Source organism: Hippoglossus hippoglossus, chromosome 12 (assembly GCF_009819705.1).
Source record: "Hippoglossus hippoglossus isolate fHipHip1 chromosome 12, fHipHip1.pri, whole genome shotgun sequence".
In the NCBI taxonomy this organism is placed as follows: domain Eukaryota; kingdom Metazoa; phylum Chordata; class Actinopteri; order Pleuronectiformes; family Pleuronectidae; genus Hippoglossus; species Hippoglossus hippoglossus.
In genome coordinates, this window is record NC_047162.1 from 10,921,259 (window position 1) to 10,943,284 (window position 22,026).

Genomic DNA, 22,026 nt, shown 5'->3' on the forward strand with positions numbered 1-22,026 from the left:
TCTGAAGAGATTTCTGTTTGAAACCTGGAGATTAAAACGTAGCGTACGTGGAAAATCCCATGTTGTCTTTGTAAGTGTCCCCTTTTACTAGGTTCAGCCTGGAAGCCGTTGACTTTAGACTAAACTGAAAAACAAAATAATACATTTAGCCATCCACAAGTTTACAAGAGAAATATTTAGTTTGTGGGTGGTGGTAGAAAAAAAAAATCTTTGTAGTTTTTTACTGGGTATGTACGGTTCTGATGGGATGTCAGCACATAACATAGTTATATGCTGTTGATGTTTGTTTTCCACTTGTTTGATTGTACGTTTCTTGCTGCTCAAACTTCATTATGTGTGATTGAAACTCTTACTAGAGTTCTCTGATGAAATGTAAAAATAAATACGACAAACGAAGGGTGGTTCTGTGTGACTTCCTTTATTTTCCAGTCTGTACATTTGACATATTTGCATATTGTTCCTCTCATGTGCAGATGTCTGATAAGAATTGGATGAATTATTTTCTTCCCTAGGCTTGTTTTCTTAGAAAATTATAAATACGAGTGTGTGTGTATATATATATATATATATATATATATATATATATATATATATATATATATATATATATATATATATATATATATATATATATATATATATATATATATATATATATATATATATATATATATATATATATATATATTTTTATCTCTGCCAAAATATATTTTGTTTTATATTGTTGCCCTCAGATTTTGTGTTTGTCAGCAGGATGAAGACTACTGAACGGATCATGGGTCAAGAAAGAACCCATTCAATTTTGTAACAGATGTAATTCTTTTTTTTATTTTATTTTTTTTACTTTCTTTGACACTTCCTTTTCAAATCCACAATTCATGCCTGTATTTGTGCATCTATGTTCACTAAAAACATCCAGTGATGTGAAGTTACACCTTGAAGAAGCTTGAGTGAATCAGGCCTGTTAGGACAAACTTAGATGTGTGCTGCTGCAGTGTGTGTGTGTTTGTGTTTCTACTCTGATGCAGAATTTAACAAACCTCTGAAAGTCTTCTTCCTCAAAGAAAGACAACACACAACGTGTGAACCTGACACCAAGACAAACAGGATCAGAGACACACACATACACACACACACAAAGGTACACAAACCTGGGTCGAATTACAGACAGACAAGCTGTTCAAACACACAACTCACAAAATACTGTAGCATGTTCATAAAGGGTCATACATGGACTGTGTCAACATGGTTTGAATTAGTCACTGTACACTGTAGATGAGACTGATCACATCACGTCAAACAACAGCAGACGATGTGTGACACAAACAAATGTACAGTAAGATTCATGTACAGTTTCCAGTCCCTGTATCAAACCCACAGACAGACATGACACAGTGAAACGTGTCGGCCTCGTGTAACATGTTACTCACTGTTACACTGAATTGAATCAGAAGTGATTTTCTGGACGGTTGCATCAGTTGTTTACAGCCGATTTTCCGTCAGGCACCGATGGTTTGTTGCATCATTGCCAATCGGTGTGAATAGATGACGGCACACAGACCTTATTACTTTTATCTACTTTTTAATGTTTTTTTTTTCTTTACTATACCCCCAAATCATCTTTTACACACTAACACCATTCCTGCTTATTGTTTTACGATTATTTAATTTGTATAGTTGAAAGAAGTGATGGAGGCACAGGGGCCACACAAGTCCTCCAGCTTCCACACACTTGTGCCGACGCTGTGATTGGACGATCAGACGGAGCAGGCTCCCTGAAGTGTTGGGTCATTTTCCAAATGCATGTTTTTTCTTTCCGTTCATTTTAGGGTGAGGGCTCAGCGTTTGCTCACACCGGAATTAGGGGGAGAGTGGAGGCCACGTCAGGAAAGTGCTGCAGTCTTCTACAGAACAGGTGAGTGTCATTTTTGCATAAAAAAAGGAAACTCTGACCTTTCCATCTAAATGCAAACATTGTAACTTTACATAACCGTCATCCTGTGGTCCTATGGTGGTCCGTTCATATCCTTTTGCAGTGGCTCCACAGACTTAATTAGTTCACTTGTTCTGCAGGAGACAGTGTGCTGTTTATGGTCAGGGTGCACATTTACATGTCACCCTTAGATACGGAGTTAGTGGGATGTATTTCTTGTGTTGTTGAGCTGGGGGAAACAAACAGGAACCATTCTGTGATCACATTCAACACGAAGACAAGTCACTTCTGTGTGAACCTCACAGAGTGAAGAGGAAACAGACTGACGAGGTGTTAGGAAACTTTTAGAGCTGTTCAGTTCTGTGAAAAATAAATTTACTATAACAAGGTAAGAAACTTGATTTACAAAAGAAAACTGCACAGAAATTAAAATGTACAGAAATGCATGTTTAAACTGTCAAGCTTAAATCTTGAATCTTCAATTTTAAAAAAGTTCCTCTAATGAAATTCTGATCGTCTGCATTAACTGTTTTCTTCATTACTATTTCAAGGACAGAATGCTTTATTGTTACGGTAATCCATTATCATTAACACTCTTTGCACAGTGAGTGTATTTTGCTAAATAAAGGGAATATGTCTGATAAGAGTTTAGAGCTCTAATAATCAATTTACATAGTGGCTTGGTGGCTCCATATAAATAGTGTATGTGACAATCTTCACACACTGGTGCCTTTACACAGTATTTAATTTGAGACGGCTGAAACACACTTACATCAAAATAATCAGCCATCTCCAGTAGATTATTATAATGTGAAATGAATGTGTTCTGTATGATTTAAATCATGGTATTACAATAACTGTAGTCATAAATGAGTTAGGCAAATAAGATGATACTAGGATTTTAGTAATGTAGCATATTGGTAGATACATGTCACATGGACCAATTAGAGAATAAAGAAAAAAAAAATTAAGAAACAAATTTAAAAAAGGAGCTTTTTAAAAAACAGCTTTCAGCGGGTTATTGAAGTGACAGAAGAACAGACACATAACTGGGTGACACGTCATGTGCCTAGATTCTCTCTCCCTTGATTTCCTGCCATCTCTTGGCTATCGACACTCTCCACCTCTGTCAACTAACTTGTTAATTCCAATACTGATTATTTTTCCACTTAACTGATTGTAGATTGTGTGAAGGGAGCTTTGCTGATTGTGTTTTTATATTTTAACTAAAGACCAAGACCTATATGTCAGTTTACATTGAATTATGGTAATGAAATCTTAATTGATTTGTTTTTTTTGCTGCTAAAGGAGGTTTGACTAGTGAGTGTTGTGAATAATTAAAGGTTGTGATCAATAAATACTCGGAAATTATGATTATTTGTGTGTTGTTACGATTTAGCATGTTGTGTTTATTCTCTGTAGGTGTCTGACATCTAATCAAATCACATTTTATGACCAATCAATGGATGAATGGATAGATGATTGATTGATTGATTGGTGGATTGGTTGATTGGTTGAATAATTGATTGATTAACCGAACAGTGTACATGCCACATCACTGCATTACCTCTGTTTCTCTGACAGATCTCTGTTCCTCCTGCTGGTCTCCTCTGACGACTTCACTGTGATCACGCCGTCATGGAGGTTTCATACGTCAACTCCTCTTTGCTCTTCGTCTCTCTCAGACCCTTTAACTACAGCGTTGGGGAGAAGACAGTGTACGAGCAATGCAAAGACATGACCGCCACCATCATTTGGTACCTGGGCCTGCAGTTTATTAACATGTTCCTGGGCATCCCGGCCAACCTCACGGTGCTGTGGCTCATCCACAAGAACAAGGGCGACTCCTCCACCTCGGACATCTTCATCCTTCACCTGGCGATTCTAGATGTGCTCTTCTGCCTCACCCCTCCTCTGGAGCTGGCCAACATAGTCTTCCTCACCACCAGCAGCACCTGGTACGTACTGCGGTTCTTCTACGGCATCAAGGACTCCTCGCCGCTCTTCCTCTCCTGCATCTGCCTGGACCGCTACATGGCTGTGGTCCACCCCATCACCTTCACCGAGCTCAAGGACCGCCAGCACAGAGCGGTCTTGGCCATGCTGGTCTGGCTGGTCACCCTGGCCTACGCGGCCGCCAAGTGCGTTGGCAACATCAACAACTTTGAGAAGGTCTTCACGGTGATGATCCTCGCCGCGTTCGCCTTCATGGTCTACTGCAACATTGCCATTCTCTGGGTGCTACGGCAGTCTGGGCCCGGCAGAGACGAGATGCACCCAGTGAAGAAGAGGGCCTTCAAAATGGTCCTCATCATCCAGGCCATCATAGTGTTCAACTACTTCCCACCTGTGGCGCTGTTCCCCTTCCAGGACTACTTCTCTGCCGACGTGTTCCGCTGCTACATCCACTACGTCGCCTTCGGCCTGATGGACTTCAGCAGCACCATTCAGCCCATGCTCTACCTCTCCAAGGAAAAGATGCCACGGAGCCTCAACTGTTGTCTCACCAGCACGACTCACAACCAACAAGCATAAAGGCGCGGCTTCTATCTCTATGCCACCAGAGTGTCGTAATGTGCAAGATGAATGCACCGATATGGTGAAATGCAAGATAATAGGTTTTGAGTTCTTCAATTACGAAACCATTGAATGTTAGTTTTTCCGATATCTTTTTTTACTTTCTGAAACTTTCATCACTTCAGTATACTTTCAGCGAGACGTCATTTCAACTTAAAACTGGTCACAAGACAGATTTTAAGTTGTATTCAGCTTTTTTATAGCTTGTAAACTTTTTGAATTGTTGCCGTTTGTATTTTATGCTTTCAGTCGAACTGAGTTTATACAATATGCCTGCTCACATATTCTACCATCACTGGCAGTCACTCCTGCATCTCTATTGTCATTGCTGCACCCTTCATCTCTATCAGACATTTTCTTATGTATTAATACTTTATACATTGACTCCCCTTTCCATTATGTTAAAAACTTGTTGGTGGTTTTTCCTCACTCTTGTTGAGGGTCAAGGACAGAGGATGTCGCACATTGTTAATGGCCGTCTGTGGAATCACGTTAGCAATGTTCAGGGCTTAAGCAACAAGCAGAGCCATCAACTGCTCCATATAATTCAATGTTTTATCACTTCTGGGTCATGGACACACATGTTTTTGCATTTCTGTGTGCACCAAATGTGTGAAGAAAATAAAAGAATTTGTACATTTAGTTTATTTTCTGCACTTTACCTTTGATTGTACAATAAAACCACATCTGCATGGGGCAAAAGATTCAAAACAATTCTTTGGGTTAAGGGTTGTTTTTAATTTAGACACAAACCACACCAAAGTAAATCACAATAAATTGCTAGTAGCAAACAGTCAGTTTAATGTACATTGCTATGCAGGTATATCAACCAGTCGCCACAGTAAACAGTTGCTCTATGATCATGAACATGAAACTTTACTCCTGCATGTGTCAGTTGTACAATATTCATATATGTCCTCTTATCATTACGGTGAAAAATCCTCTAGAAGCTTGGACATTGTTTGAGATCAGTGTTGCTTACAAAACAGGTTACTACTGAAAGCTGGTCAATCGATACTGATTATCTGTAGTAACATTATAACACAAATACATTCTCGTCGGGTCAATAGATCAGACCTCTGACTGTATAGTTAAAGCTATATACAGTGTTATATTAACTTTAAATCACAGAGCAGAACACATTTCTAACTCTCGGGCTACAAAGTTTTTCAAAGTGTGTAGATGTATCTTCTAAGACAATTGTTTTTTTTTTTTTAAATCAACCCTGTGGGAACATTTCAGCAACTTATCGATCTGACAGACATTGCAATCAATCAAAAATAGTTATTTTCCTATAAAGCATTTCATAAACACACAATCTACCACAGTTTGGTAACATACAGCAGGTTTTAACGTTCTTTCAGGGTCCTGTTTTCTGCCTGTGTCTTACACTGTGAGAAACGCCTACAAGGAGAATATTAGAGTTAATCAATCAAATGTATATAAGTCAGTATATAGTATTGCTGACTAACTATTTAGTCCTGTTAATACAGAATAGGGGGGTGCACTGGTGGATTGTATTTTTTTTTACAGGTACCAGTTTGACTGCATGACAAATGATTCAGGAAGTAGAGACTGGGTAACAGATAAATGAGTTTCAGAGGTTTATCAGATGCCAAACCACTGCAACAGTTTGTACTCTGCGTCAGGATTTTACAACAAAGTGATCACAGCATGGTTTATAGTAGAATTACAATGTTCATGTTATACAGTAATCGAGCACAGCTTTAAGGCATTTTCACATTTGAAAGTCTGAACCAAGCTTCATGTCTTAGACTCTGTGTTTACATTAGTTTTGGTTTTACTTAGGGAGCGGACTACGGAATTTTTTATGACATACATACGTCCCATTGTCATCACCTACATAAGCTGTGTGTGAGGGCGTCATGGTGTCAAATCAAGGGGCAGTAGTCTTTCCGTTGGATAGGTGCAAATGTGCAGTAGCCCTGTGTGAAGGAAACACCATTAATCTCAACAAGGCTGCAGAGGCTCCAGCACAAAAAAAAGTGTGTTGTTCTGGGGCCTGATAATGTCTCAAACTCATGAATCTGTTACTGGTCACACAGCTGATGTGGGGTTCTGCTGTTCATTCATTCTCCTGTCCAGTGTTCTTATTGTTTTACTGGATGTAGTTCTCCACCATCATCTATGGGTCAAATGTAGCTGATGTAGTAAGTGAGATGTGGTTCAAAGATTTGAAAAAGCTGCTATGTGCATTTTGAATCGCAGATTTTTATATGATTCAACTGCTACAGTTTTTATCAGTGTCTGAATGCGTCTCAGAGGCTGAAGGTGGTACTGCGTTCGTCTCAGCCTCGCTCGTGCTTCCCTCGCTCTGAGCCTTCTGCTCCTTGGCCGCGTGCATCTTCAAGTGTTTCTTAAGGGACGACTGGTCCGTGTAGCTCTTTCCACACTGGCTGCAGAGGAAGACCTTCTCTTTGGTGTGGACCAGCTCGTGTCTCTTCAGGTGTCCCGACCTGCTGAAGCTCTTGCTGCAGTAGGAGCAGCTGTACTCCTTCTCTCCCGTGTGCGTCCTCTGGTGCAGTTTCAGGCTGCTGGCCACCGTGAACTTCTTGCCGCACTCATTGCAGCTGTATGGTCTCTCTCCTGTGTGCATGCGCATGTGTATGGTGAGGTGTCCCGCCTGGCTGAATGTCTTCTTACACAGCTCGCAGCTGTAGGGCCTCTCTCCAGTGTGAATCCTGTAATGCGTTTTGAGGTCACCCAGGCCATTAAACCTCTTCCCACACTGAGCACAGCAGTACGGCTTCTCGCCTGTGTGGATCCTCTCGTGTATGCGCAGGTTTCCTGCATTGCTGAATGTTTTGCCGCACTCCTGGCAGCTGTAAGGCCTCTCCCCGGTGTGAGTCCGCAAGTGGACTTTGAGCTGGTTGTGCTCGTTAAAGCGCTTCCCACAGTGCGAGCAGCAATACGGTTTCTCTCCAGTGTGTATGCGCTTGTGTATCCTGAGCTGACTGGGGTGGGCGTACGTTTTGCTGCAGATGTTGCAGCAGTAGGGTCTTTCTCCTGTGTGGGTGCGTTTGTGGGATTTGAGGAGGTCGGCGCGGCCAAAGCGTTTACCGCAGTAGCTGCAGCTGTGGACCTTCTCGCCGCTGTGAGTCTTGATGTGGACATTGAGCGAGGCTGCTCGACTGAACGTTTTGGGACAGCTGGGGCAGCGCAAGAAGTTGTCGCGGTTTTCCACAAGCTCGTCTGCAGGAACAGTGGGGGAATCGTCCTCCTCATGCGTCGCAGCCTCTGGCTCTGCCACCTGACCGCTCGCTTCCTCTGGGTCTGCATTTGATTCGGGGTAATATTGCAACACATGCTTCAACTCCTGCTTGGAGAAACTGTCATTGTCACCGTACTGCAACACCCCATTCTGCTCCTCCTCTTCCTCCTCTTCCTCCTCCTCTGTCTTAATATATGGTCCATCCTGCATGTAGCTGTCAGAGACAATGGTGACTTTAACTTCACCGTCACTGCCTCTGGAGTCTGGTTCAGGGCCTGAAGATGGCAGCAGAGGTGCATGTGCCTCTGGACTGTCACAAGTGACCTCTGTGCTCTCGTCTTTTACGGGCTTCATTGTCAGATTGAGAATAGACGAGGGCTGGGAGAGGTCAATGGCGCAGTTTTCCTCCAGGCTGGGCTCTTCTTTCACAGATACCAGGGTTCTGTCTATACTTACCTCTGCCGTGTTGACACATGGTGGTTCTACCTCAGGATTTGTCTGCAGAAAAAAGGAGTCAGACGACATGATCTCCCTCATCTTGTCTTTTTGCTTCCTCCTGCAGCTCTTCTTGTCACTGCTGCATATGGACATCTTGAACGTGCCCTGGGTCGAGGCGATCGGATGACTGGTCCATTCCAAGGGCTGTTCTGTGACATCTTGTTCTGTGAAAAAAACATGGTCAAAATTATGAACAAAATAATATAGACTTTTGAGTCATGTCACAAACTATAACTAAAATAATTAATAACTGGAAAGGAATGCTTTAAATCTGTGGAAACTCACTATACAATCAAAATAACTGATTTGAATATAGTTGATTCACAGATTTTTGTTCACGTCTGCTGCAAACAGCCTCAAAACACTGACACATTATTTACACATCCAGCAGATACAGGGCAACAAAAGCATTACTTTTGAATAACGCCATCAGACAACTTTCCCTGTAGACATATAGTCTCTTGGAGGAAATTTCTAGGTCTTTATTCTTACCAGCTAACTGTGGTTTAATACCAAATGTAGTGTTTACAACTGCTGTTTTGAAACGGGATTGAAACATTTACTTCAATGGCTGCCAATCAATTTGATTGTTGCATCTCTTAATTCGCAGTGAATGCAGCATTGTTTATTGATGTTTACTGTGCTGCTGCAGCCGCTGCTACAGTTTTATTTATGTCTGTAAACAGAGATGCACGGGCTCTGCAAACAAAAGGTCAGTGTCTGCACGAAGCTGCAGCCTCCAGTGTTTACCAGCTGCAAACAACAGTACCTTTGGACGCACTCTCCCGGCTCTTGTGTGCAAACAGCAGCCGCTTCAGGCCCTCGTTCTCGGACTCGATCCTCCGTACCGTGCCCTGATACTCGCACAGCGTCCGGTCCACTGAGTCCAGGATGTCGCTCACTGTGGCTCTGAAGATCTCATTCAGAGAGGACTCCAGGAACACTTTCAGGTCACCGGACGTGGCCATGTTGGACCGGGCGGCTGGCGACGACTCGGTGCGATCGTACCCGGATCAAAGAGTCTGGATCATTGAAGAGGCACAGACAAAAGGAGTGTGTGTGTGTGTGTGTGTGTATATGTCTGTGTGTGTGTGTGTGTGTGTGTGTATGTGTGTGTGTTGCTGCTGCCGTGTGCGGAACAAACAAAGCACACTCAGGCGCAGGAGAGTGACGCAGAGGAGAAAGCTGCTTCTGTTTCCCTGACACCCCTCAGACCCACAGCGCCTCCAAGCGGCGCGGAGTGCAGCTGCTGAGTTAGCCGAGGCCCCACTCGACGTCACACAGTTCACACAAATAACCACGTTATTGTTGATATCTGTGTTTAAGCCACAAACAGCTAATCACCAGGGTTTACTAGTGTTAACCACTGACGACACCACTAGTTCACCTCTACTACTAACCACCACTAACAAGGATGCCCACATAAGTGATAGGTAATGCAACTGTTTTAATGTGGATGCTAATCATGCTAATACCCGTTTACATTTAATTGACACTGATGGAGAAGAAGCTAATGTTGCTAAGCATTGTAACGAGTAACGACGTTATATGACAAGCTAACCAAATGCTTCTGGTAACTTGCGCATGTGCTAACTGTGGCTAACCGCCCTCTTAAGTCTGTGGCAACAACGCTGACGAGCTAAAAATGTTGCGTTAGTGACGTGTGTTGTTGCTAACGCTGCGAATAATGAGTCTGCGACCGATGCTAATGCTAATCCTGATGTGAATAATGCTAAATTGCTTTGAGTTAAGCTAAAACTGGGCAATTATATTAGATTAACTGTCTTGTTATTTTATCTCATTAGTTGTGTTATCTTGATAGTCTTGTTATTTTATCTTCTCAGTCTTATTGTGATATTAGTGTATTAGTCTTCTAGCTATATTATCTTATTAATCTTATTATATGGTCTTTTTAATTTTGTTGTTATATGATCTTATTAATCTTGTTGTTTCCTGATCTTATAAATCTTGTTCTTATATCTTATCAGTCTTATTATATTATCGTATTAATCTTCTCGTTATATGATCTTATTAATCTTGTTGTTTCCTGATCTTATAAATCTTGTTAAATGATTTTATTAGTCTTGTTCTTATATCTCATAAGTCGTATTACATTATCTAATTAGTCTTGTTGTTAAAGGTAAATCCTAAACACATTCTTGCTAATAAAACCAAATTACACTAACCCCTCGTCTAACACAGCCATTGGTTAAAGGTAAGGTTACTATGCCAACCAACCAGTTCTCCGTGGCTCACGCAGCCCAGTGGAGACAGGTCTGTAAAACAGACGTGTCCGGCCACAGACCAACAGACAGTTGCTCAGCTAATTACATGTGCACATTGAATCTGGAAGCCTTCTGGTTCTACCACATTGCTCCAGGTGTATTTTGCAGGAATGAAGCTGAGCCACTCCCCTCACCTGACCTGTATGTGTGCTCCCATGCCTTCAGGGCAGTGGGCGTGGTCCTGGGCCTCTCAGGTGTCTCTTGAGTCATCTGCCAATCACAACGTACCCTTTCTTCCTCTTTGTTGTCACTCAGCTGCTTTCTCCTTCTTCTTCTTCACAAATCCCCCCCCCCCCCCCCCTTTCACCCTCCAGCCATTTCTGCAGACGGACGAACAGGACGTATGGAGACGGAAGTGTGATCAGGATTTCTCCAAAATGGAGAGGAAGCATGAAGAGGGAGGAGGAGGACTCGGTCCAGCCTGGGACTTGTGACTTGGATGCATCTTTATGCGACACCACAGACTTAAGAGGCTGCCTGGCTTTAAGAGAGCGGATGTGTGGCTGGTTTGTTGTGCGAAGCAGCTTCAGACCAAAATCAGCTGAAGGGGGTTTTGTATGCGTGTGTGCGAGTGTTGGTTAAGGCACAGCTCATTGACAGCAGTATAAACCCAGTGTAACACAGCGATGTGTCCTTCCCTCCCACAAGACATGACTTAAAACCTCACAAGCTGGCGGATCATATGATGCTGCTTTAGAGAGCCTGGAGGGGGTAAGTCATGCTTCACAGTTGAAAAGATTCTTTCTAATGAGGGTAGTTTTTGAGCTCTTTGAGGTTTGAAAATGTTGAAATGTTCAAGTTTGTGCCTGTGCCATGCACCGTGGTGCTAATGAATGAAATTCTAGACGGCTCTGTCGACAGATTATGATGTTTCACATACATAATAAGTAATTTCACAACTCTTTCTTTACCCAGTGTGGCTGTTTTATTTTCTCCTCTATGGTATGTTTTCTTTCATTTATATATATCTGTACTTTAGATTTCTTCTGGATTTCTCTTTTATTGAGACTCAAAAGTGTTTCTTTCAGGAGACCTCCACAGTCATTTGAGCATTTGTGTTACAGTTTCCTTCCTAACAATGCTGCCGAAAATACTGTCACACGCAGAAGATTAACGGTGTTATAGTTTCAAACACTCCAGCAAGAGATTATCAGCCGTACTGTATAATGTTGGTCTGCCCCAAATTATTTAGATGTTTAGTGTAAACATCAACGAGACAATTATACATATATGCAAAATTTAGCTCTTAAAGTTTCCGCATCTCCACACAGTGCCTTTCCTTTTATAGACGAGGCTCCTTCCTAATCTTCAGTAACGCTCATACATTTAACGTAGCACTTGTTGCACCCTGACAGGAACTGAGAAGTGAGCACCCACACAGGAAATGTGGTCAAAGTCTGTCCCGGATGTTGGTTGCGTGACTCGAATAGAATAATCAAGACTGACAAAACGTGTGATAGAAATGAAGTTGAGAACAAGCAACAGGATTAAATATGCAGAACAAAATAAGATATGATAAGTGATGCTTTAACTGTTCACTTCCTGTGGCCTTGGTGACCTTGGAGGTGATGCCCTTGGTTTGTGTTTACAAGCGGCGGCAACTACAAGTTTAGACTCTAGTTCACCGTGGCTTTATCCATCAGCCAGGGTCACAGTGCGCCACAGTGATAAAATGATAAACATACGGCACAGACAGTTAAACTGCTCACCAGCTAAAAAAAAAAAAAAAGATTAACTCCACCCTCTGCCTCTCTTCTTAATCCACACACATGCACCGCTATCTCTCTGCTCCTTTTCTTTGGGCTCACTCACTCGGGTGATTTTCTTCGTCTATGATCAGGAAGTGCAGACAAGCTTTTGTGACATTTCACTTGACGTCTTTTGCACATGTGCACTGCAATGACGAGATACTAAGATATTTGACAAATGATCACAATGGGATATAAAAAAAAAATCTACAAACTGGATTATGTGGTAAGTGTTGAGTATTTTTGTCAGAGTGATGTATTTAATTCAAAAGGCTTTTCTCAGTACTTTTAAATTTACTCTTTCTCACAGACGAATAGAAAAATGCCGAGCCACTGTAAATGCATCCCTATCACTTTCCCACCAAATATAGTGGATTGTTATGAATGGCTTTTTTGTCTATCAGCTATCGGATGTTCCATCTAATAGACTTGGAGGTTCCCCTAAAAGTTATTTTTAAATGTGTTATTCAAACACTTGATGAAGAAAGAGCTTTGTTTCTGTTATCATATAACAGCAGGGTTTTTGAGCCACTCGTGTCTGACCCACAATTTAAATCTTGTGCTGCCTATTCTTGAACATTAATGGGTTCTTTCTTGTTTCACAGAACTGTTAATGGAGCCACTGGAGGTTGTAACGTGCCTCAGAGTTTCACATTTATGCAGCTGCACAAAAATGATCTTCGTATAGAAGAGCACAGCAAGGCAACATTTACAGAAACTTTCACCAAAACCCACGAAATCTAAAAAAAAGAGCAAGAAACCAAACAACGGAACAGACTGAGAGAGACCCTAATGGAGGAGGAAATCATCTGCTCCTCTCTGCTACATAGTACAGATTCAGTCCTGCAGCAGCCCCAACAAGACTCGTGGACCTCTGCGGAGCTTCAGTACATCAGTGGAGAACAGGAGGTCACTGTTTTGGACGAGACAGAGACGGAGGGGGAGATATTCGAGGCACATGGGACAGATGAACTCACTTTTTCTCCAACGACAGGACGAGAGACTCCTGATGAGCCAGAGCAATGGGACCACATAATATGTCCTGTACGTCCCAGTACATCACTCTCTTTCGCCACGGTACAGTGGGACATGCCCGATCCCTTTACAGAGAAGCCCTCGCTCGTGACTGACAGCAGCTTGGCCAATGAGCTGGACTCCAGCAGCGTGACAAGTCTAGGTACCACTTCCCCGTCACTTCACCAATCTGAAGATGATATTTCTTGCGTTCTCATTACGGAGGAGAGAGAGGAACAAGATCGGCTTAATTCACAGCTTCTGAGTGTGGAGTGGTCAGGAAACAGCTTTGAGGTATGTACCTTACATAAAGAGATCGTGTAAAGAGCTGAAATTCTGATACTATGTCGAGTTTTGTCTTTTTCTGTGTCTGTACACACCTTTTTAGAAACAGTTTCCTGTAGTTTCTTACTTCCTTCACTGAGTGTAGCTTGACTTTTCTGTCGCCACCTCGGTCTTTACGTCTTTAAATACAGATGTGTGAGTTACTGTAATAGGGTTAGCAGTGGTGGAGGAATAGAGAACACATCATGTTGGTCAGATGAGGTTTTCTCACACAGTTTTTCACATGCTCATGTTCGATGATGGCCTGTGTTGCAATTTCCAGCCATGTGATGCTGCCGAAGTGCAAGAGCCGACGACACAGGAAAAGGAAGATTCAACACACGAGCTGGTAGACAGTAATAACGGTGCGTATTACTCATAGCAACACATTAAAACAATGTTTTTTTTTCTATTTCTTGCTCAGTTTTGGAATATACAGTCATGATTCATGTTCATTGTGGTAGCTCTGGTGTCGTTTAAAAAAAAAAAAAAAAAAAGTGTTAGATTTTACTACAAAACTGTGATGTTTATCTGTCTCTGGAAAAATCTTCCAGAAATTCCTCTCGAGACTGACTCAGAAGATGAGGACAGACGCTCAGTAACCTCCGATCCTGTTGAGACTGTGGACATAATCGAGACTGTTTGGGAGGCTGAAGGCTCAGAAGATGAGGGGAACTGTCTCGTAGATGTAAAACTAGAAGAGGAACCAGAGGAGCTTAGCGTTCTGCTAACTGCACAGGGAGACTCAGAGGAACCACAAAATTCAGTGAATGGAGTAGAGATTGATGGAGAGGGCGAGGAGGCAGAAGAAGAAGAAGAGGAGAAGCGTGTGACCAACGAAGAAGAAGAAGAAGAAGAAGAAGAGGAGAAGCGTGTGACCAACGTGCTTTATGCTGACGACAGTGAAGAGGCAAACACTGACAGTTGTCCAAGTGATGTGTGAGTATGATGGAAAGGGGAACAGGAAACGTGTACTGAAACTCAATGACTTCATTATGTTAATCATGTCACAGTTTTATGTAGTACTCTAACACTGACTGCATCTCATATTTCATGCACTGTTTGTAGGGAGGTGACGGCAGAGCCACTACAAACAGAGGATGCAGGACTTACCCCAGATAAGCTAATTCATTTGCATCCGTCAGAGCTTGTGGATGAAATTCGTCACTCAGGGACCGAAGAGGACGTAGAGATACAGGAGCAGTTACATGAAGATTCCACAGGTCGGACCGAAGAGACAGAAATGTGTAAAGGTGTAGATCATAACGTGGAACCTGAGCAGCCAGAAGCCGTCGACAACAGTGAAGAAGCATTAATGCAGGAGACAGAAAATGCAAAGAAGACAGAAAACTTACAAGCGATACCAGAGCTGCCTGAAGAAGTGGAGGAGGAAAGTCGTTTGGAGCAACAATATTGTGACGAGAAAACTTCACCGCACCCTGAACGGTCTGAGTGTGAGCAGCTGGAAACGATCAAAGAGCCCGAGCCTACCCAGGAAGAGGTGTTACATCAGATAGAGGAGGAACACTCTGACCAGTTAGGATGTCAACATCTGAAGGAGTCACCAGAGATGGAAGTAACGAATCAGTCAGCCCGACCTGAAACTGCAGAGCGAACAGAGGAGTGTACTCAGTCAGATCGGACAGTCTGTGTTGAAGCCAAAGACCCAGAAGTCCCAGAGCAGCAGCAGCAGCAGCAGACGGAGCCGCCCGAGCAGAATGAGCAGTCACCGCAAACGGCCGACGTGTCTCAGCCGACAATCCCAGAGCAGCATGTGCTATCAGAGGATTCAGATGAGTCAGAAATAACAGAGCAGCTGTCTGCAGAGACTGAGGTCACAGAGCAGACAGCAGAGGCAGCAGAGTTAAATCAGGTGGGCTCGCCTGTGTTACATCAGGCTGAAGAATTAACAGGTCCTGAGGATGGAGGTGTACGAACAGTGATGGCGAATGGAGAGAAACGCAAGCTCCCCGAGACGCCCACGCCTCATATGAACGGAGGTGAGGTGGACAGAGAGATGGCCCGCCGCCTCGCTGAGCAGCTGTTTAAGTTGGACGGGATCCAACCTGTAGATGTGGTCAAGCACTTAGATAAAGAGTAAGTGCAGGTTTTTACACATTTGAAATCTTTCTGTGTTCATAAGTGATGAATGATGAGCTCCGCAGCCAAACGCACAACTAGTTACAGCTATAAGGTTTTTCTGCTTCTTTGTGGAGCTCCAAGCTGCAGATGTGTGTAAATGACTTCGCTGAAAAACATTAGCAGTCATACAGCTGATTATACTTATTTTAATTTATAAAACATTTGAACACGCACAACACACAATATTTTGTCTAACCATTTCATGGGATATGAACTGTGTGAAATCATGATTATTTATACAATGCAAAAGAAAACCAAACCACTTCTCCAAAGTCACAGAGACTCTGTTTTTCTCCCGAATATTTTTCAAATCTGCCAAAACTCAGTGTCCAGAGGAAGAAAATCTTTTCCTGTCTGTGCGACTTAAGATCCTAAACCTGTAGTTAAACTAAATGTAACATATGATTAATATATAAAAATGTGACTTTTAATAATATTAACGTCATGGTTCCATCTCATCAAAGACTGAGTGGTGCTCTTTTTTTCCCCTACGTGTGATTTATTGCACAGATAACATTTAAAGAGCACTGAATAGATTTAACACATTAACATCAAATGTGTCACAGTGAGGGCGACAGCTCAGCCTGTGAAAACACTGCTGTTTTTATTTCTGTGGTTTTGGAGGCGTTTTGTAAAATTTTTGAAAATAACCATGATGATGCCGTCAGGGTTATCTCAGACATAAATGAATAACAGAAAGTCTGTGTTACTCACTGAGGGCGGGGAGGTGAAAAGAGCTGCACATTTCCAGGCTTGAAGAGTCGTATAGTATGCTGCATATTTGGAGTTTGACTTCCAATAAGCACTAAAAGTCAGGGCATCCAAACCTTTGCTGGATGATTTTTTTGTAATCTACATATAGTAATAATAATAATAATAATGTAATACTCATTTAACACCAGGCTGAAAAACTGTGTCTGTTGGAAAGTGTGAAGTCTTTATCACCTCCGACCTCAGTGATGTCACAGCTTCCTGGAATACACTTTTTCCATCAATGCAGACAACAAACTTGAAACTGATTGTCTCCATCATGATAACTGTTTTAAACATGTAACTTGTTATTTGTTATTTCATTTATGGCTGCCAACTTTTCACCTGGCCAGGGACCACAGATGAAAATTAGCATCTTGGCTCACTCTGGTATATTTTCAGTGTTGTTATTAATAAGCACTGTCCCTGAAAAACAAACTTAATAAATAAAATGAATAAACAAAAAACAAGATTTTTAGTGGATGTAGTTAATTAATTTGTGAAAAAAGGCCACTCTGGACAATACAAATATGATACAACTTAGATTTAGTCCCTTCGAAGTCTTGTGGGTCATATTTATGACTCATTTATGGTAGAATTATGCAATGTGAAATTTCACTGGACTGAGAAATGTTCACTGACTTCCTCTTTATGCTTGGGCATCATATTCAAGAAGTCACATGATTTCTTTTTGGCGTCCTTTACCCCCAGTTTAGCTTAAAATCTGCTTTAAAGCATATCCTGTTCCCATTAGGCTTTTAAAAGAAATGATTGAGTTAAAGATATTGCGGTACTTGATTTTTTCTCTCTGAAGCCTTCAGATAAAAATGTTTGATAATGAAATTTCAAAGAAATTCCTGATAACCCTGATTTTTCTTCTGTCTCTGTGTAGTAATGACTTCAGTCATGCTGTCGGAGAGGAATACCTCAAGTTCTTTGACTTTACTGGTCAAACTCTGGATCACGCCCTGAGGTGAGAATTGACAGAGGCAGAGCTTGGATTGTGTGCGACGACAATGCTCTTACAAAAACAAAAAAACTCATACAACACCTTGTAAAACGTCTCTCCCTCACAGGTCTTTTCTGAAAGTGGTGGTACTGATAGGAGAGAGCCAGGAGAGGGAGCGTGTGCTGCAGCATTTCGCCTGCCGCTTCCATCAGTGCAACCCTGAAGCCTTCTCCTCTTCAGGTGAGTCTCTGTCACTGTTTACCTTGAAATGTTTGATTCATGCTCAGAGATCCTGCAGTGAGTCGTCACGTGTGGCATTAACACTTTGTTTTTTATATCCTCAGGGGCTGTGTTGGCTCTGACATGTGCTTTAATGCTTCTCAACACTGATTTGCATGGACAGGTTAGACACATTTATGTCTGCAAAACAAATGTTTAAAGATATAAAATGTTGTTTTGACATGTCCCATGTTCTGTGTGTGTGTTGACAGCATGTAGGAAAATCCATGTCCTCTTCTCAGTTTGTGTCCAACCTGGATGGGATGAACGAAGGTGAAAACTTCAGCAAGGACCTCCTGAAGGTAATGGCTTTATTGAAGTTGTCAGAAAACCCATTTTATCGAAAGGTCAAATCCCTGTTGATGAAAATGTTGATGATTTTTTCTTCTCCATCTACATCTTAGAGTCTTCATAATTCCATCAAGAGTGAGCCGCTGGAATGGGCTGTGTAAGTGGACATAGTCATTTCACCCTCACTTGATATGTTCTGTCTCATGGAGTCTTCCTTTGTCATATCTTTCATGCATAATAACATCCCTCTGTGTGTCGAAGGGATGAGGACGAGTTACAGAACTCTGTGTTGCTGGAAGAAGATGTGGGAGATGATGCACAGCTGCGCTCCAAAGCCAACCCCTTCCAGGTTGTTGCCCACGACAAAAACGCCTTGGTGGTGAAGGAGGGTTTCCTACTTAGAAAACTCCACGCGGACATCGACGGCAAACGCAGTGAGTCCGACTTATTTTGCCTCTCAGGTTCATCAAATCATTAAATGTTTAAATATGTCATCTGGTACATAACAAGTAGTAGATCCTATGTGTGGTGGGGATTACGGTGTGTGTGGTTGAGCAATTTACAAAGTACATTGAAACATCATTAAATGGTATGCAGAATATTTATAACTTTTTGTGCCTGTTGTGGATAATACATAAATAAAATATCTAGTTTGTTTCATCTTAAATACAGTTATGATTTTATCCAAACTTTGATTTTGAAAGAGACAACATAGCCTGGTTAAGATAACATAATTTACATATTAAAACTTAAATTTACTTTGGAATATGTTAAATTATTAATAAAATCAGTTTGAATTAGTAACCAATAATTGTTATAATGAATAGTTGACATGGTTGACAGTATTTGCTCCCATAAGTACTTCAATTTCCTGCACTACATACTCATATAATAATATGATAATCATAATCATGATTCTATAACCTCTCTGATTCTATAAATTGTTGAGGTTTGTCTTAGACACTATGTCCAGAAAGCAGCTTAATATCCCAATAATATAACATTTAGCATTATAGCATTTTGATAATTTCAAAGCTGAGCTGTGTGTTTTATTGTGGAGGGCGTAGACTTGTCTTTAGTCTGTAATCTTTACTTACCTGCTGAATGTTTGTGCGTTTCAGCTCCATGGGGGAAAAGAGGCTGGAAGACTTTCTATGGAGTCCTGAGGGGAATGGTTCTGTACTTACAGAAGGTCAGGGACTCTGCTGACTCTGCTTATTATGTGAAAACTATTTTGTATGTAAATTATAAATAGATTTCTGAACTATGTGTTTGTGGTGTTTCAGGATGATTACAAGAGGGATCACCAGGTGAACGAGGAGGTGGTGAGTGTGCACCACTCGGTGGCTGAGCAGGCAACGGATTACACCAAGAAGCCGCACGTCTTCCGTTTGCAGACGGCGGATTGGAGGGTTTTCCTCTTTCAGGCCTCGTAAGTCACGATACAGCTGGAATCAGTATGTAAAAAGTATGTGTGTCCAACAGTCAGATTCACGGTGCTGGTGTTTTGTGCTCAGATCTAAAGTGGAGATGAAGTCTTGGATCAGCCGCTTCAACCTGGTTTCGGCTCTTCACTCGTCGCCTCCGTTTCCTGCTGCTGTCGGCTCCCAGAGGAAGTTCTTCAGGCCGATCCTCCCCGCCTCGCAGTCTGCTCACACGCTGGTACACACTCTTACTTCTCCTTCTATAATTTACCCTAAAGTGAAAGTTATTTTACCTACATTTGTACTTAATTGTACCTGTTTTTATGCAATATGTCAGTGTGTTTCAGCAGTAAACGCGTACAAATACCTTCAGCAAAGTTGTTTTAATTTCAGTTCTCTACTTTCAACAGTTGAATAGTTGAAACTTAAAGTCAAATGTTTTTTCTTAACATGTTTGAATGAGACCATTTAAGGAAGTGAAATTGTAATTTGCAGCACAGAAATGACACCCTCTGGGATTACTTCACCCCTGCAGCTAAAGTATGAGAGGGATCATTTATTTATTCAACAGGCATAATACAGTTAAATATTCTTACACAAAAACAGTCCAATAGTTGTAATGTATATCATGTCTAAATGAAGCAAATTTGCAGCTGCGACCTTGATAATAATTTCCACCCTTTTGGTGTGATTGTTCCTCAGCAGGATTTGCATGACGTGCGTTTGCATTTTTCTTCTACTATGTGTAACTTCCTGTGCAGGAACGTCAGCTGCAGTTTCATGCAGGAAAGCTTGAGTCCTTCAAAGCCGACCTGTTCTACCTGCAGCAAAACCCTCCAGAGGGCAGAAAAGCCAGAGCTAAGGAGCTGGAGGAGCATCGAATCAGAGCAGAGTACCTGCATTACGAGGTAGAGGAGGTGTCATGAGTGAATGTGCATATATAAATATATATATATGAGTGTCAATGACCCATGAGTGACCCTGCATTCTCTTGCGCAAACCCCACAGATGTGTCGCTACGAGATCTACATCCAGGTGCTGGAGGCCTGGAAGAAGGTGGACAAGACGGGCAACAATGTGTTGAGCCCCGCAGAGCTGAACCTGTTTGATAAAGCCCTGTGTGCAGACTCTGTGGGGGAGGAAGACGAGGAGGACGGCGGGCTGAAAAAGTCCCACTCCAGCCCTTCTCTGGAGCAGGAGATGGCTCCTCCGACAGTGATCAAAGTCAGACGCAACATCTCTGAAAGACGGACGTATCGCAGGACTATCATCCCTCGATGGAATAAAGAGGCCTGAGAGGTATTTTTACTCAGAGACTGCTGACTTCACTCCAGATTTTTTTTTTAGTTTTTGGAAGCACTGACCACAGAAGCAGGGAAGACACCAAAGTCAAATATAAAATCCGTCTCGGCAAGTTGTTTTGCTTTTCGGCATTTTCATCTTGTGCACTTTTTCAGAAATATAACCTCAGGGACTCCCCAGCTCTCAGACTCTCTCACCATTGAGGAGAGAACCTGACTCTCTTGTTGAGTTTATCAAAATGATTGCTCCTAATTTATTTGGTTTTCTTTGAAACAAAAAAGGAAATTTCTTTGTATTAAAACTCAAAATGGTACAAAATCTGTTACATTTGAAATGTCATCCTCTGGGCAACAGTTGTGCCTTTTTATAATGTAAACCACAAGAGGGTGCTGGAGTACAGGCCATGTGTGAGTGAATGCCGGGGACAGGCCGTTCTGTCAGAAACTTGTTTTAATAATTGCACTTTTGTTGTTTTTAATATTTTGCATACGTATTTTGTTGGCACTGTTTCATACTATGTTCATATGAAGGATTTATTTCTGAAATGTTATGTTTTTTTCCTCTGTAGGGGAAAAATAAAATATCAATTGTATTTATCATTCCTATCTTTACCTAACCCTAACCGGAGCAGTTGGTGTCACCTGCAGCTGCTCTGTCACAGTTTTCCTGTTCTCCCGAGCCAGGTTCATAATCTTATGATGTTTGAAACAAGGAGGGATTGTCCACTGAGGACGTTAGCAGCCTTTTCAACTGTCACTTGCATGCTGTTGTTCACCTCCATCACCAGCACGAGAAGACGCTTGACGTCATCATCATAGTCTTTGAATTCAAGCTCCCAGAAGTGCACTCTTACTGCTTACTCTGTTATATCCTCTACAGTCACTTCAGATGGGATCCTTGTTTCGTGCTGAAGCCTTAAAAGTTCAGCCAGCAGTGAAACCTTGACCTTGTAAAAGCTGTTATGACGACAGATCTGCAGAGCCCATTCTTATGTGTGTGTGTGAAACAGAACCCTGATGGGTCTGTACATGTTCCTTCTGCTTTTATTCAAATTCATGGATATTGTCGCTGTATATTTAAAATACTTTACTGACTATTTTAATTTCACCAATAGACTTGAGAGTAGAGAGAAGTGAAACAGTGATGACCCACCAGACTATTCTGACCAGCAACACACACACACACACACACACACACACACACACACACACACACACACACACACACACACACACACACACACACACACACACACACACACACACACACACACACAAT

The 22,026-nt window shown here is 41.9% G+C and overlaps 3 protein-coding genes across 5 annotated transcripts; 2 read left to right on the plus strand and 1 right to left on the minus strand.

The window, feature by feature from the left end:
- Positions 1-1,828: 1,828 nt before the first annotated feature.
- LOC117771720 (proteinase-activated receptor 3) lies at positions 1,829-4,881 on the plus strand. Its single transcript, XM_034602423.1, has 2 exons — positions 1,829-1,915; positions 3,518-4,881. The coding sequence occupies exon 2, from the start codon at positions 3,572-3,574 to the stop codon at positions 4,466-4,468; it is 897 nt and encodes a 298-aa protein (XP_034458314.1). The 5' UTR covers positions 1,829-1,915; positions 3,518-3,571; the 3' UTR covers positions 4,469-4,881.
- A 346-nt stretch (positions 4,882-5,227) lies between these two features.
- Positions 5,228-9,463, minus strand: LOC117771617 (zinc finger protein 436). Its single transcript, XM_034602183.1, has 2 exons — positions 9,010-9,463; positions 5,228-8,404 (listed from the first exon to the last, which is right to left on the minus strand). Exons 1-2 carry the CDS (start codon positions 9,206-9,208, stop codon positions 6,753-6,755), a joined length of 1,851 nt encoding a protein of 616 aa, XP_034458074.1. The 5' UTR covers positions 9,209-9,463; the 3' UTR covers positions 5,228-6,752.
- A 4-nt stretch (positions 9,464-9,467) lies between these two features.
- LOC117771616 (PH and SEC7 domain-containing protein 4) lies at positions 9,468-21,347 on the plus strand. Of its 3 annotated transcripts, XM_034602179.1 has the most exons (17): positions 9,468-9,673; positions 10,840-11,236; positions 12,879-13,581; positions 13,895-13,976; positions 14,166-14,550; positions 14,680-15,708; positions 17,396-17,476; positions 17,580-17,692; positions 17,797-17,855; positions 17,944-18,033; positions 18,136-18,179; positions 18,284-18,456; positions 19,144-19,214; positions 19,309-19,454; positions 19,540-19,684; positions 20,208-20,354; positions 20,455-21,347. In XM_034602179.1, the coding sequence occupies exons 3-17, from the start codon at positions 13,066-13,068 to the stop codon at positions 20,740-20,742; spliced, it is 3,369 nt and encodes a 1,122-aa protein (XP_034458070.1). In that variant the 5' UTR covers positions 9,468-9,673; positions 10,840-11,236; positions 12,879-13,065; the 3' UTR covers positions 20,743-21,347. The 3 variants fall into 3 exon arrangements, with proteins under 3 accessions (XP_034458070.1, XP_034458073.1, XP_034458072.1); XM_034602182.1 differs by lacking the exon at positions 10,840-11,236 and having other exon boundaries at positions 9,519-9,673; XM_034602181.1 differs by lacking the exons at positions 9,468-9,673; positions 10,840-11,236 and adding an exon at positions 11,547-12,499.
- Positions 21,348-22,026: the final 679 nt, after the last annotated feature.

Bases quoted from the DNA above. Each gene is read 5' to 3' on its own strand.
- LOC117771720 (XM_034602423.1), top strand. From the start codon at position 3,572: ATGGAGGTTTCATACGTCAACTCCTCTTTGCTCTTCGTCTCTCTCAGA.
- LOC117771617 (XM_034602183.1), bottom strand. From the start codon at position 9,208: ATGGCCACGTCCGGTGACCTGAAAGTGTTCCTGGAGTCCTCTCTGAAT. The intron at 8,405-9,009 runs GTACTGTTGTTT...TTTTTTTCACAG, and splicing joins CCGGGAGAGTGCGTCCAAAG to AACAAGATGTCACAGAACAG.
- LOC117771616 (XM_034602179.1), top strand. From the start codon at position 13,066: ATGGAGGAGGAAATCATCTGCTCCTCTCTGCTACATAGTACAGATTCA. The intron at 13,582-13,894 runs GTATGTACCTTA...TGCAATTTCCAG, and splicing joins GGTCAGGAAACAGCTTTGAG to CCATGTGATGCTGCCGAAGT. The intron at 17,693-17,796 runs GTGAGTCTCTGT...TTATATCCTCAG, and splicing joins TGAAGCCTTCTCCTCTTCAG to GGGCTGTGTTGGCTCTGACA.